Source organism: Coregonus lavaretus (genome assembly GCF_964263955.1).
Source record: "Coregonus lavaretus genome assembly, chromosome: 5".
Classification (NCBI taxonomy): Eukaryota; Metazoa; Chordata; class Actinopteri; order Salmoniformes; family Salmonidae; genus Coregonus; species Coregonus lavaretus.
In genome coordinates, this window is record NC_139992.1 from 55,117,731 (window position 1) to 55,133,930 (window position 16,200).

The window sequence follows — 16,200 nt, forward strand, 5'->3', positions numbered from 1 at the left end:
TCATTTTTCCATGAATTTCAAGCAGCCGAGCCCAATGATTGTTACTGATAAGCGTACCATGCCCTTATTTGGACCCTACTTAACCACTTCCTCCACCTCTTGTGTGTCCTCACCATCGACTAAAGTGATGCTCAGTGTGTGTGTGTGTGTGTGTGTGTGTGTGTGTGTATTTGTTTTACATAATCTCAAGAGCTGTCGGGATATAGTGCTCAAGCCTACTCACAGCCATGTAATAGAGAAAAGCAAGTTTCGGGTTGTGTTTGTGTGACACCGTCTCATTGGAGAGCTGAGGCAAAACGTCACAAACACACATAAAGGTCTTTAAAGGTCAGATGGAAGGGAGGGATGATATTTAATTTCTGAGAATTCTCCTTGTGCTGCTTCAAATGAGGGCTGGCTACTACTCTCCACTCGGTCTTCTTCCTGACAACTAAAGCAACTATTCTAGCTGCACCCCTGACAACCACCAGAGTTGTCGCTCTCAACCACTCCACTTATCTCGCTCTCCCTCTCTATCCTCTCTCACACACAGACACACCTCCTATAAAGCTCACCTACTCCACTCTACTAGCCTTCCTCTCGCCCCTCTCTTTCACCCTCTCTCCTCCCCCACTCAGGCTCTCAGCAGAACACATGTAGTGAGTGCTCCTTTCCTCATGGAGTATAGTAGCAGCAAGCAGAAGGGGTAGTAATGGGCTGCACTCCGTCTAAGTCCTCCATCACCTACACCCAGGAGAGGGTGTGTCGGGACTTGGACACCTGCTCCACCTTCGTCCCCAGTCTCAAGAGCTCTGTGTCTACCCCAGAGAGACCCTCGCCTCAGCTCTGTGTGGAGACCAGCAGCGGCAAACAGACCTTCCTCAGTGGTGAGTAAGGAGAGAGGATTGTCACTCAATGACTTTATCTGAAAGTTTGGAGAAATAAAGTATATATAACAGGGGGCACTATATTGTGAGTAGCCACCAGTCACATGTAGATGCTTCTCGAAGTACTTAAAGCGCATTGTAAGGGGCTAACACACCCTATTTTCTATTTTAGCATTGTTGATTGTAATTTATTGGTGTTTTAAAATATATAGTGTTTAGGCAATAGGCTTAGGCTGATGTGTTAAGCTATTAGTAGCTCAATTGGTAGAGCATGGCGCTTGTAACGCCAGGGTAGTGGGTTCGATCCCCAGGACCACCCATACGTAAAAATGTATGCACACATGACTGTAAGTCGCTTTGGATAAAAGCATCTGCTAAATGGCATATTATATTATTATAAATAAAATCCTGTTAAACGGCTAGTAGACATTAATGTAAATTAATTGCGAGTGCAGACACCTGTGAGTGATCACTTTGATATGGTCATTACAGTTAATCTCTGCTCTATATGCAGTTCCGTACCGTGACAGCTATGGGCGGTCTATAAGCCAGCCTTCCAGCCCGGACGCGTGGAGCACTTTCAGCACCACGACCACCGCCAGCCCGCTCTGCCTGCCGCACTCTATCCTCAAGCCCAGCTGCAGGGAGAGAGACAGCGACTCAGACGGGGATGAGACTCCCACATGCGGCTAGAGGTGACGGACGGGGGACAGTCTGCGGAGAGAGATTTGCCTCTATACTGTAGGACTGCCAGCAACATCGGACGCATGGCCGGCGTACTGAGGTCCATGAGGAACCAACATGCTAATTTAGTTTCTTAAGATCTTTGAGAATGTTGATTTCCCTTATGAATGTCACTGATGTTATCCTTTATTGCTAAGAATGTCCAGGGAAAGGACACAGTACATCTTTAAAAATGTTATTAAAGGCCCAATGTAGCTGTTTTTATCTCAAAATCATTTCTGGGTAATTAAGTACCTTACTGTGATAGTTTTCAATCAAAATGGTCTAAAATAAACAAACAGCTTCTTAGCAAGAGTAATTTATCAAGCAAGAATTTTGCTAGGGCTGTGGGAGTGGTCCTAGTGGGGATGGGAAAACTGAAAACTCTGTTATTGGCAAATAGGTTTGGAACTCTTTCTTATTGGTCTATTAACTAATTTTACTGCCTGGTGAGGTCAGACAGTAAACTACAGGGAGGCCAAAACTCCATCCCCAACCTGGACTCAGGGGTAGACTTAACATAGTAAACTTAAATCCGGGACACTCCAATTAGTATGATATGGCATTTATTAATTTGTGAATGTCCATCCATTTTGTATGATATGTTACGAATTGCAATTTGTTGTGGTTAACGTTAGCTAGGTGGCTAATGCTAACATTTAATCTAATTATTCATTGTCCTATCATGATGGAAAGATCCCTAACCCTATAACCTGGACACCCACCTGAGCGACCCATACACCAAAGAGAAGTTCCCATCTATTTTATGGACCTGCTGTGAATATGCAGCCTAAACAGAGAAATAAATGCGGTCAGAGACCTACTTGAGCAGCACCGCCCCCTCAAGATTCTGAGCCTGCCTGGCAGGGTTGGTCCTACAAAGCCAGAGCCCCCTGATGGGAGAGCATAATATACAAGGAAATTCTCAAAGCTGCTAATGAGAACCTTGACGACCTTTTACCTAGCCGGTGGGGATTCCAGTGGGGTACGCCCACCCAGGTAGTGGCAGTGCTGGCAACACTGGCTGCAGTAACCCATGGGGAGGGGGTCACACTCGGACAATCAGAGAGGGGGTTTATCATTGTGGCCCAGGTGGCACAAAATAATCAAAGGTCTGACCGCATGGAGATGCTTGGGAAAATGGTTACAACAGGGGATCAGAGTGTTTGTGTCTCAGGTGAAGAGGGTGGATCTGATCTCCATCACCTAGGACTTGACATAGATTAAGTAGATTAATCAAATCTCACATTGTTATCAATTTCTGCTCAATCTGCATGCTTTCTCAATCAGCTTTAACTGTATGTGCACTCGTAGATCAAGTTATTTCTCGGGTTGGGCTCTGGGATATAACAGCCGTTGAGTATCTGATTTTATGGTGGATTGTGGAGGAGGGGGGTTGAGTGTGTTGGAGTATGTGAGTATGTGCGTGTGTGCTTGTCTGGCATCTGTTGTGGGGGGGTGGGGATATGGGATGGACCGCGGGAATTATTTGCTAGGATAATAATTGCTTGTCAATGAATTAAATGTAATACAATGGCAATCCGGGTTATATGTTAGAATCCTATGCGTGAACTGCCGACATTATTACGCATATTAATTGATAATGATGGAAAATAGGATATGCATAATAAATAAATAAATAATAGTTATATATATATATATGAGGTGAAAGCATTGGAAATGCTTTTGGCGGTTAATCTGCTTCTGTTTTGTTGGTGGCACTGTGTGCTGTTTTCGATGGATGGGTCCTGGCCTCTCGGGGCCTTAGGGATACGGAGGGACGTGGGTGGGATGCTGATCACTGGGATGACGGCTCAACTTGGGATGGGGAGGGGCTTTAGCGGGGGAATTAGTGGAGAACAATTGAAGGGTTACTCCGTAGCAATGCAAATATCACAGTACAGCTATATGGACACTCAATCATTACGCTATTTTTTTATTGGTAAATTTACAAACATATATAATGATAAATAGACTTGAAACTTGTATCTCATTATGGTGTATGGTGAAATAAGTATAAACAGTTATAATTGTAATGGCTTAGCTGATAATAACAAAAGAAGAACAATATTTACATGGCTCAAAGAGAAGGAATATAATATCTATTGTATACAGGAAACTCATTCAACAATTCGAGATGAAGTAGCGTGGAAAAAAGAATGGGGGGGGGGGGGGGGGAATATACTTCTCCCATGGGCAAAGAAATTCAAAAGGGGTGATGATATTAATTAATAGTAATTTCGATCCGAATGTGCAAATTGTCCAAATAGATACGCAAGGTAGATGGATTATTTTAAATATGGTATTGGACCATAAACAGATATGGCTCATTAACCTTTACGGACCAAATAATGATGATCCACAATTCTTTGACAATATATATAATAAATTATCAAGCCTGCAAGCAACTCAAGACAATATTATTATGGTGGGGGATTATAATACTGTTTTAAATAGCTCAATGGACCGAAAAGGAAATCACACCACAAACAATCACCCACATGCTCTTAAGGAAATTGTGAATGTCATGGATACATTAGAACTAGTAGATATATGGAGGCTTAAATATGCTGATCTAGTGAGATATACATGGCGGAGACTGAATCAAGCTAGTCGTCTTGACTTCTTTCTTTTCTCATTCTCGTTGGCACCAAAAGTAAAAAAAAGTGTTGATAGGGGACAGAATGCGGTCGGACCATCATATAATAGGCATATACATTACTCTGACTGAATTTCCACGTGGGCGAGGATATTGGAAATGTAATCAAAGCCTATTGGATGATAATTTATTTATAATTAGAACAAAGGAATTTATAACTGACTTTTTCCAACATAACATAGGTACAGCGAATCCCCTTATTGTATGGGACACCTTTAAATGTGCCTTTAGAGGCCATGCAATTCAGTACTCATCTCGAAAACAAAAGCAATTTAGGTCAAAAGAGTTTATACTAAGAAAGGAAATAGAAAGTCTAACAGAACAGATAGATGGCAATAAAAACTGTAACATAGAGGCTCAGAATAAATTAGAGGAAAAACAAAAAGAAATGGAAAAACTTATTCAAGAAAGATCAAGTGTAATATATTATAAAAATAAAGCAAACTGGATGGAATATGGGGAAAAATGCACAAAATTCTTTTTTAATCTTCAACATAGGAATGCTACCAAAAAGAACTTAATGAAACTGGTTACAATTGACGGAGTCACCCATAATTCACCAAATGATATTTTGAAGGAAGAAACAAAGTACTTTAAGCATATGTTTTCTTTTCCGTCGCCTCCATCTCCTCTAACTGAAGCTAATTGTAGAGATTTTTTTTCTATTGATAATGTCAAATTAACAGCCACACAGAAAGACTCATGTGAAGGTGAAATTACAGAGGAGGAACTTCTGGATGCAATTAAAGACTTTAAGTCCGGGAAAACTCCAGGGTTGGATGGCATACCAATCGAGGTATACCAAACCTTTTTTGATATACTAAGAGGACCGTTATTAGCATGTTTTAACCACTCCTATGTAAATGGTAGATTATCTGACACTCAAGAAGAAGGTCTGATCTCATTATTACTGAAACAGGATACAAGTGGAAAATATAAAGATCCAGTCCATTTACAAAATTGGAGGCCCCTTACACTTCAGTGTTGTGATGCAAAAATCCTAGCAAAATGTATAGCGCATAGAATTAAAAAGGTATTGTCGGATATTATTCATTCTAATCAGACAGGTTTTTTACATGGAAGATACATTGGAGATAATATAAGGCAAGTATTGGAAACAATAGAACACTATGGAAAATATGGGAAACCAGGCCTGCTATTCATAGCAGACTTCGAAAAGGCATTTGATAAAGTTCGACTGGGGTTTATATATAAATGCCTGGAGCATTTCAATTTTGGAGAATCTCTTATAAAATGGGTCAAAATCATGTATAGTAACCCTAGGTGTAAAATAGTAAATAATGGCTATTTCTCAGAAAGTTTTAAACTGTCAAGAGGAGTGAAACAAGGTTGTCCACTATCGGCATATCTATTTATTGTGGCCATCGAGATGTTAGCTATTAAAATCAGATCCAATAATAATATCAGAGGATTAGAAATACAGGGCTTAAAAACAAAGGTGTCATTGTACGCAGATGATTCATGTTTTCTTTTAGATCCACAACTAGAATCCCTCCACAGCCTCATAGAGGATCTAGATACATTTTCTAACCTCTCTGGATTAAAACCAAATTATGACAAATGTACTATATTACGTATTGGATCACTAAAAAATACAATTTTTACATTACCATGTAGTTTACCAATAAAATGGTCTGATGGTGATGTGGATATACTCGGAATACATATCCCAAAGGAAATAAATGATCTCACTTCAATAAATTTTAATAGAAAGTTAGCAAAAATAGATAAGATCTTACTACCATGGAAAGGAAAATACCTGTCAATTTGTGGAAAAATCACCCTGATTAACTCTTTAGTATTATCCCAGTTTACCTATTTGCTTATGGTCTTGCCTACGCCTAGCAAACAGTTTTTTAAATTATATGAGAAAAAAATATTCAATTTTATTTGGAACGGCAAGCCAGACAAAATTAAAAGAGCATATTTATATAATGAATATGAATTCGGAGGACAGAAATTATTAAATATTAAAGCATTAGACCTATCACTAAAATCTTCAGTCATCCAAAAGTTATACTTAAATCCGAACTGGTTCTCAAGCAAATTAGTAAGATTGTCTCACCCACTGTTCAAGAAAGGCCTTTTTCCCTTTATTCAGATTACAACCTCTCACTGTCAGTTATTTGAAAAGGAAATAATCTCCCAAATGTCACTATTTCTAAAACAAGCCATAGAAAGTTGGTTGCAATTTCAATTTAATCCTCCAGAAACGACAGAACAAATAATGCAACAAATATTGTGGTTAAATTCAAATATACTAATTGACAAAAAACCTTTATTTTTTGACAGAATGTTTAAAAAAGGTATAATCTTCGTAAATGATATCATCGGTAGGACTGGTGGAGTTATGTCGCACATGCAGCTAACAAAAACATATGGAAATGTCTGCTCTACCCAAAATTACAACCAAATAATTGCAGCCTTACCGCAAAAGTGGAAGAGGAAAGTTGAAGGGGGAGAAAGTAAGGAACTTGTCTGTCGGCCTTGCATTAAAGAACATAATTGGTTAAGGAAAACTGTGATAAATAAAAAAGTATATCAGTTTCACTTAAGGACCAAAGGATTGACAGCCGTCCCATATAGATTGCAAAATAGTTGGGAAGAGATCTTTGACGTACCGATCCCATGGCATAGTGTTTATGAACTGACACGCAAAACGACACCGGATTCAAAAATTAGAATCTTTCAATTTAAATTATTATATAAAATTCTTGCTACCAATAGAATGTTATTTATATGGGGGATACAATCTTCCCAGCTCTGCAGATTTTGCTGTGAAGAGACAGAATCATTAGATCATTTGTTTTGGTTCTGTCCATTTGTAGCTTGTTTTTGGACACAGGTCCAGGAATGGCTAAAGGATTGCAATATTTACCTGGAACTAACCTTGCAGATAGCATTACTGGGTGATCTGAAAAGTCATAGTCAATCAATCAATAATACAATAATACTTTTAGCAAAAATGTTTATTTTTAATTCACAATCTGTAGAAGCAATGAGAATAGAAAGGTTCAGAACTTTTGTAAAACATCACAGTACGGTTGAAATATATATGGCAAATAGAAATCCTATATGGATGGTGTTAAGAGATAGATGGGAGGTATTGAATAGAGTTGAAGGATGGGACTAATAACAAATAACAACAAATAATAACAAAGATAGCTAATAATGTAAGCATACTGTGTCCATAATAAGTATATAGGTTGTATTTTGGGAGCTTTTGGGAAAGAGCACAGTTAGAAAGATATGGTATTTAGAAGCAAACCGGATGGACATCATGAAAATGATCGGAGAGGTTGAGAGTAGAAGAAGTTCAGGAGCAAAAAAAAAATATATATATATATACACACACACACAGTGGGGGAAAAAAGTATTTAGTCAGCCACCAATTGTGCAAGTTCTCCCACTTAAAAAGATGAGAGAGGCCTGTCATTTTCATCATAGGTACACATCAACTATGACAGACAAATTGAGATTTTTTTTTCCAGAAAATCACATTGTAGGATTTTTAATGAATTTATTTGCAAATTATGGTGGAAAATAAGTATTTGGTCACCTACAAACAAGCAAGATTTCTGGCTCTCACAGACCTGTAACTTCTTCTTTAAGAGGCTCCTCTGTCCTCCACTCGTTACCTGTATTAACGGCACCTGTTTGAACTTGTTATCAGTATAAAAGACACCTGTCCACAACCTCAAACAGTCACACTCCAAACTCCACTATGGTCAAGACCAAAGAGCTGTCAAAGGACACCAGAAACAAAATTGTAGACCTGCACCAGGCTGGGAAGACTGAATCTGCAATAGGTAAGCAGCTTGGTTTGAAGAAATCAACTGTGGGAGCAATTATTAGGAAATGGAAGACATACAAGACCACTGATAATCTCCCTCGATCTGGGGCTCCACGCAAGATCTCACCCCGTGGGGTCAAAATGATCACAAGAACGGTGAGCAAAAATCCCAGAACCACACGGGGGGACCTAGTGAATGACCTGCAGAGAGATGGGACCAAAGTAACAAAGCCTACCATCAGTAACACACTACGCCAGGGACTCAAATCCTGCATTGCCAGACGTGTCCCCCTGCTTAAGCCAGTACATGTCCAAGCCCGTCTGAAGTTTGCTAGAGTGCATTTGGATGATCCAGAAGAGGATTGGGAGAATGTCATATTGTCAGATGAAACCAAAATATAACTTTTTGGTAAAAACTCAACTCATCGTGTTTGGAGGACAAAGAATGCTGAGTTGCATCCAAAGAACACCATACCTACTGTGAAGCATGGGGGTGGAAACTTCATGCTTTGGGGCTGTTTTTTTGAAAGGGACCAGGACGACTGATCCGTGTAAAGGAAAGAATGAATGGGGCCATGTATCGTGAGATTTTGAGTGAAAACCTCCTTCCATCAGCAAGGGCATTGAATATGAAACGTGGCTGGGTCTTTTAGCATGACAATGATCCCAAACACACCTCCCGGGCAACGAAGGAGTGGCTTCGTAAGAAGCATTTCAAGGTCCTGGAGTGGCCTAGCCAGTCTCCAGATCTCAACCCCATAGAAAATCTTTGGAGGGAGTTGAAAGTCCGTGTTGCCCAGCGACAGCCCCAAAACATCACTGCTCTAGAGGAGATCTGCATGGAGGAATGGGCCAAAATACCAGCAACAGTGTGTGAAAACCTTGTGAAGACTTACAGAAAACGTTTGACCTGTGTCATTGCCAACAAGGGGTATATAACAAAGTATTGAGAAACTTTTGTTATTGACCAAATACTTATTTTCCACCATCATTTGCAAATAAATTCATAAAAAATCCTACAATGTGATTTTCTGGATTTTTTTTTCTCATTTTGTCTGTCATAGTTGACATGTACCTAATGATGAAAATTACAGGCCTCTCTCATCTTTTTAAGTGGGAGAACTTGCACAATTGGTGGCTGACTAAATACTTTTTTTCCCCACTGTATATGGAATTATTGTAAAATTAACTCTGTCCATAAGGTGTAGATAGTAAGTATAGACCGGAAGTAGAGGCCTGGGCGTTGTTGTTCACTAATTTACTCCAAGTAGGGAAAGGATGGTGGGGTGAAAAGTAATAAAGGGGAATATATATATATATATATATATAAAAAATAAAAATAAAACATGGGGGATTGGAAGTGATGCAGACAATTACATTGATAGAAGATACAATCTATCTGCAATATTAAGCTGATCCATTCCCCCCGAAAAAAAATAAAATTAAAAATTAAAAAAATTAAAAAAAATTAAAAATTAAAAAAAAAAAAACATTAGCTAGGTGGCTAATGTTAGCTATGCTAGGGGTGAGGGGGAAGGGTTAGCTAACATGCTAAGTAGTTGCAAAGTAGCTCAAAAGTAGTAAGTAGTTGCTAATTAGCTAAAAGTGGTCCTTTGATGAGATTTTAACACGCAACCTTTGGGTTGCTAGACGTTTGCGTTATTCACCAACCCAGGCCAACCACCCTACTTTCGTTTTTGCCTTAAGTAACCTGTCTTCTGTAACAATACCAAATGTAACATCATACTAATTTGAGTGTCCCAGATTTACATTCACTATGTTAGGTCTAGTATATGGAACCAGGCTGCCATCCCACCAAAACAGGCTGAAATTTCATGTGGTCTTTTCAAATAGTTCTTACACTAAAAGGGCATTCTCATCAATTTCACAATTTCAAACTCATAGTTTGGAAATATACATAAAACACAGCAAAATCACGTTTTTGAGTGCACTGGGCCTTTATGTTCTGTTGTGACGGTTTTATAAGGCTAGATACACTACTCTCTCACTAACCAGCACACCACCGTCCAGCCTATCAACAAAATATAGGCCTATTCGCAGCTCACACCTGTAAAGACTGTTTCATAATTAACGATTGTAGCCGAATTAACTGCACCCAATAATTTTGTCTCTTTGCGCCAAGTCATCCTTATTATATGAACGTGTTTTCTAATAGGCCTTTTTTTTTTACGCACTTCTACATAATAATTTAAGGAATGGTGTGTGAGAAAGGAGAAGACCGCGCACGGCATAAACACAGCAGCACCAGCTCTTGCAGACAGCGTTTGGAACTCTCGCGAGGGGACATTACTTTCACAGGAGAAGGAGTGATGAGGTCTGAAAAGGACCAAATGACCCGAGCCAGGGAGAAAAGTGTCGTCGAGATACAATTCAGAGAAATTCCAAGGGGACAGGACGCCGTCTCTGTCAACTCAAAGCAGAAATAAGAGAAGGAGGTCTTTACTAAGGTAGGCAGAGCACTGATGGCGTGTTAGTTATTGCTATCGAGCGCAGATATGAGGAGCAAGGTAATCAGCACCACAGACAGCGAACGCGAGCAGGATGCGAAGGCATGCAACGATCTGCATTGACAGGCGCATGCAATATATGTCAACAACAACAGATCTGATGTATGCTTGTTTGTACAGAGCAATATAGCTGTAATTTGCTGTAAAACTGTCGTAGGTTTATGCATGTAAATGTATTTACTGTAGTTTATGCCATGCTCTGTTAAAAAGGCAAAGACAAGCTCTGCACCGGTGCCCCAAAGTTTAAATTCAATGAACAGCGCCTGTAAACAAGCGCATACTTGTGTTTTGTTGACTGTATTTGGGCCTACCTGTCAAAGGCAACGGAAGTTGTTTATAACTAGATATGAACATGTCATTATGTAGCCTAATCAAACAACATCCGAAACGCTCAGTGTAGAATGCAGTAACAAAGATGGCCCAAATGCCGGCAGATGGCGATATTGAGTCGTATCTTACCGTCCAAATGCATTGTATGTAGCCGGCAATACATTCGTCGACCTGTTCGTACCTACAACATTCTCCATTCAGGCTGCATAGGCTTCGATTTCGTCCTTAACTTTATTTAATGTCAAGGAGCCGGAAAAAACTGGGAAAATGTGTACTTTCCCAGGGCGGCCAACTTTAGAAAATGGCTTGGAGTGAGATTTCAATGGCTCCACCGCTAACCAAAGTAACCCCCCCCCCCCCCCACCACTATAATTTTTGTTTTAAAGCTAATTTCCTGTAATTCTACATATTGTCACATTGCTTAGGCCCATGATCACGTTAATAGAATCACAGGTCAGGTGTATTCGGGATTATTTTAAAGTTGAATACACAATCAAAACTTGAGATTATTTGGGCATGGAATTTAGAGTAGGCTAACTGGGGGACATTGAATTACATTGTTTTTTTGTTACAACATGCTAATATTAATGGTTGGTGGCAGTGGCTAACCATAGGATGGATTGCAGTCTCTTATTGTCCATAAGAAACCAACATGTAAATAATGAATTAATTTGGGTGAACTATCCCTCTAAAATAGGACCGTAGAAAATACTGCCTAGAGGTACAGTGCATTCAGCATTTTGTTACGTTACAGCCTTAAAAATCAAAAACAGAAATACCTTATTTACATAAGTATTCAGACCCTTTGCTATGAGACTCGAAATTGAGCTCCAGTGCATCCTGTTTCCATTGATCATCCTTGAGATATTTCTACAACTTGATTGGAGTCCACCTGTGGTATATTCAATTGCTTGGACATGATTTGGAAAGGCACACACCTGTCTATATAAGGTCCCACAGTTGACAGTGCATGTCAGAGCAAAAACCAAGCCATGAGGTCGAAGGAATTGTCCTTAGAGCTCCGAGACAGGACTGTCTCGAGGCACAGATCTGGGGAAGGGTACCAAACAATTTCTGCACCATTGAAGGTCCCCAAGAACACAGCGACCTCCATTCTTAAATGGAAGAAGTTTGGAACCACCAATACTCTTCCTAGAGCTGGCCGCCTGGCCAAACTGAGCAATCGGGGGAGAAGGGCCTTGGTCAGGGAGGTGAACAAGAACCTGATGGTCACTCTGACAGAGCTTCAGAGTTCCTCTGTGGAGATGGGAGAACCTTCCAGAAGGACAACCATCTCTGCAGCACTCCACCAATCAGGCCTGACCTTTATGGTAGAGTGGCCAGACGGAAGCCACTCCTCAGTAAAAGGCAAATGACAGCCCATTTGGTGTTTGCCAAAAGGCAACTAAAGGACTCTCAGACCATGAGAAACAAGATTCTCTGGTCTGATGAAACCAAGATTTAACTCTTTGGCCTGAATTCCAAGTGTCACATCTGGAGGAAACCTGGCCCCATCCCTACGGTGAAGCATGGTGGTGGCATCATCATGCTGTGGGGATGTTTTTCAGCGGAAGGGACTGCGTGACTTGTCAGGATCGAGGGAAAGATGAACGGAGCAAAGTACAGAGATATCCTTGATGAAAACCTGCTCCAGAGCGCTCAGGACCTCAGACTGGGGTGAAGGTTCACCTTCCAACAGGACAACGACCCTAAGCACACAGCCAAGACAACGCCGGACTAGCTTCGGGACAAGTTTCTGAATGTCCTTGAGTGGTCGAGCCAGAGCCAGAGACCTGAAAATAGCTGTGCAGTGACACTCCCCACCCAACCTGACAGAGCTTGAGAGGATCTGCAGAGAAGAATGGGAGAAACTCCCTAAATACACGTGTGCCAAGCTTGTAGCGTCATACCCAAAAAGATTCTAGACTGTAATCGTTGCCAAAGGTGCTTCAACAAAGTACTGAGTAAAGGGATCTGAATACTTATGTAAATGTGATATTTCAGTTTTTGCAAACATTTCTAGAAACCTGTTTTTGCTTTGTCATTATGGGGTATTGTGTGTAGATTGATGAGGAAAAAAACAGTTTTATCAATTTTATAATAAGGCTGTAACGTAACAAAATGTGGAAAAAGTCAAGAGGTCTGAATACTTTCCGAATGCACTGTAGCTCTCCAAGAGTGTTGGCCGCCCACCCCTGATCCAAATACTAGGGGTTTGAATATGTTCACGTGACATTTGACAATCGACTAATTATCCCACTTTTTAAGAAAAATCAAATAAATATAAATCTTCAGGTAGTTGAGGCTAATTTGCAAAACCATGCCATCATCTTACTCTACATAGACAAGATATTTTGCAATTATGCCTACTGTTTCTGTCTAGCAGCTTGTGCACAATACAAAAATGACAAAACAGGATATTTGAGTTAAGGGGCATTTAAATATAGCCTATTCTCTAATGTTATGACTTAACCTATATTCAAAACTGTCCATAAATGCTTACAAAAATGCATAGCCCTCATTGAACTTTTTTTTTTCAAAGACAAGTTGGCATATCAGATTTCAAAAAGCCTAATTACACCAGCAAAATTGGTAAGAAGTGAAATAATAAAATATGGGGAATAACAGTAGTGTTCTTGCTGAGATAAGCACAGTAAGTAATTATTCTAAATTTCAGCCCAATGTAGGGGATGGGAATTGTTCTAATGACTTACATCAGCTGTTGTGAAAGACCAAATAAATTAAACAGATAATAAAATCTTCTGAAGACAAGACGACACAGCCTAAATCTGTCCATCCATCCAACACAAATTATCTTTCAGTGTATTGTCCCCCCACTAGAATCAGTTACACATTTGGTATCACAATCTGTTTTGGCAAAATACTGCTCATAATACAATACAAATCAGGTTACCCTACTAAAATGTATGCTCAATGCTGCCTTTTCATTGTTACAACCTAATGAACCTAGTGCTAAATTTCCAATGACCAAACAAGGTGAATAATGTAGCCAATGGATATGGGCTAATGCAAGTGGTGGGGTTAAATCACTAGTAGTAGGCTATATTATTACATGCAGTCATAAGGAAGCATTCTGCGACAGGGACAGGAGTGACCGCAAATTAATTTGTTGACAATTATGTGTACAAAACAGCGCTACAAGACAAGTTGCCGTGCTGCTCTTTTGGCAATTGAGTTCATAACATTTGCTCAGCAGAGAACAAACGTGCCTGTCCGGTCTGCCGTGGCTGCACGGCACTCTAAAGTGGCTGAATGCTAATCCCGGATGTTGTGTATCGCGTTCAGCTAATCAGGTTGCAGAAGTTTTTTCACCCCAAACCTAACGCAGGAACAGATTATCCATTATATTGACCAGATACTCTAGTGGCCGCTCGAAGAATGAAAATAAATCTATTAAAAAATGGAAGGCAGTCGTGAGGTGGCAAGTTCAGGTGGGACCATTCTAGCCAATGAGAGGGTAGATACGCATGTGAACAACAGGCACAACGGTTTCCACTAGTTACCACAGACTAGAGGTCTTTATGCATATCGGGCTGGGTGGGAAAGCCATGGGTCCATTTCGGAACGGGTGCAACTTTTTGGACCCGTTCCGAAATGGACCCATGGCCTTCCCACCCGACCTGATATGCATAATTATTATTATTTTTAAATGGAGACCCGTTCCAAATGGACCCGAGGACAGTCAGACCCGTTCTGAAAAACAGGCAAAAACAGACCAGTGCCCGTTCGGATCCGAGAGACCCATTAAGAACCAAAAGTAGAGAGAGCCAGCACCATTAATAAGCAATAGCTTATTGGCCAAATGAGCCACAGTTAGGCGAAGTGTCCTTAAAAATAGCCTATAAACAATTACAAAAACAATTAGTTGGGTTTGATGTGTAGCATATTCAAAACTTTATATAGCCTATTGTTTTATTTCTTTTTACTTTCCTAAAACAATAATTGTCCACCTCGGTGTTCATAATACCGACATGCAATTCTTTATCATTGTCTGCTAGGCTACTACTGCTATACAGATATAGGCCTACAGAAGGAGGCTAATTCGTTAATTTTCAATCAGCATATTTTTTAAATAAAGATAAGCATTATTATAGGAGTAACTTTGGTAGGCCTAAAACATTCTTCCTCAGCCAAAGTTCAACTGTCGTAGTCCGAGGGAGCTTCTAGTGCACGCTGCCTTCATAGGCCTGCAGTAGACTATCCACATCACACCACACCAAATGTTGTGTTTCGATGTATAGCATATTCAAAACGTCATAGCCTATTGTTTTATCGGTTTTTACTTTCCTAAAACAATAATTGTCCTCACTGTTCAGCTGTCGGAAATTTGAGCACTAAATGCATCAGGGCACTGCATGCATAGGCCTATAGGCTTAGGCGTCCACTCACTGTATGATATGAATATTAAAAAATATATATATAAAGGACAAAGAGAAGCTTAGCTTATGTCCATCAGAGAGAGAGCCTGAGAGAGAGAGAGATATGCTGGCAGCATGTTCACAATACCGACATGCAATTCTTTATCATTGTCGGCTACTACTGCTATACAGATATAGTCATACAGAAGGAGGCAAATTAGTCCATTTTCAATCAGCATATATTTTTAATAAAGATAAGCAATTCATTGTTAGATTATAGGAGTAACTTAGAGTATGAGGGAGCACCAGTGAGCACTGCCTTATAGGCCTGCAGTAAAAATAGCCACACCACACCAAACCGTCACAATAGTTTCTAAACTTTATTAGGGTAATATCAAAAGTAATGAATACAATGTATTTAATAATTATATACAATAATAATGATAAAACAAAACAAAAATACAAAAATTACAGTTAGAAACTTGCTGTCCAGTTTTACAAAGACCGTCAGTAAAGTGTGTAAACTTGTGGTAGGCCTTATTGGCTGAAATACCCTCTTAACGTAGGGGGGAACTTTTAATATATAGAACAAATAAATAGGCCTACAATAAGAATAATTATATACAATAATAATAATGATAAAACAAAACGAAAAATAAATATATTACACTTAGACAATTGCACTGCAAATGTTGCAAGCACTGTAAACATTTGTTTGGCCTTGGTGGCTGAAATACCCTCTTATCGTATGGGGAAACTTTTAATTTATACAGTGCATTCGGAAAGTATTCAGACCCCTTGACTTTTTCCACATTTTGTTATGTTATAGCCTTATTCTAAAATTGATAAAATCGATTTTCATCAATCTACACACAATACCCCCAAAACACGTTTTTAGATG

The 16,200-nt window shown here is 39.7% G+C and overlaps 1 protein-coding gene across 1 annotated transcript in view; it reads left to right on the forward strand.

Moving 5' to 3' along the window:
• Window positions 1-691: 691 nt before the first annotated feature.
• Window positions 692-16,200, forward strand: part of LOC311129310 (regulator of nonsense transcripts 3A-like) — a gene marked incomplete at both ends in the record, with an annotated part of 47,848 nt that continues 32,339 nt past the window's right edge. The window contains 3 exons of the mRNA XM_084161590.1: window positions 692-866; window positions 1,381-1,554; window positions 10,511-10,530. Coding sequence (XP_084017716.1) covers window positions 692-866; window positions 1,381-1,554; window positions 10,511-10,530 — 369 coding nt within the window. The remainder of the gene's footprint in view (window positions 867-1,380; window positions 1,555-10,510; window positions 10,531-16,200) is intronic.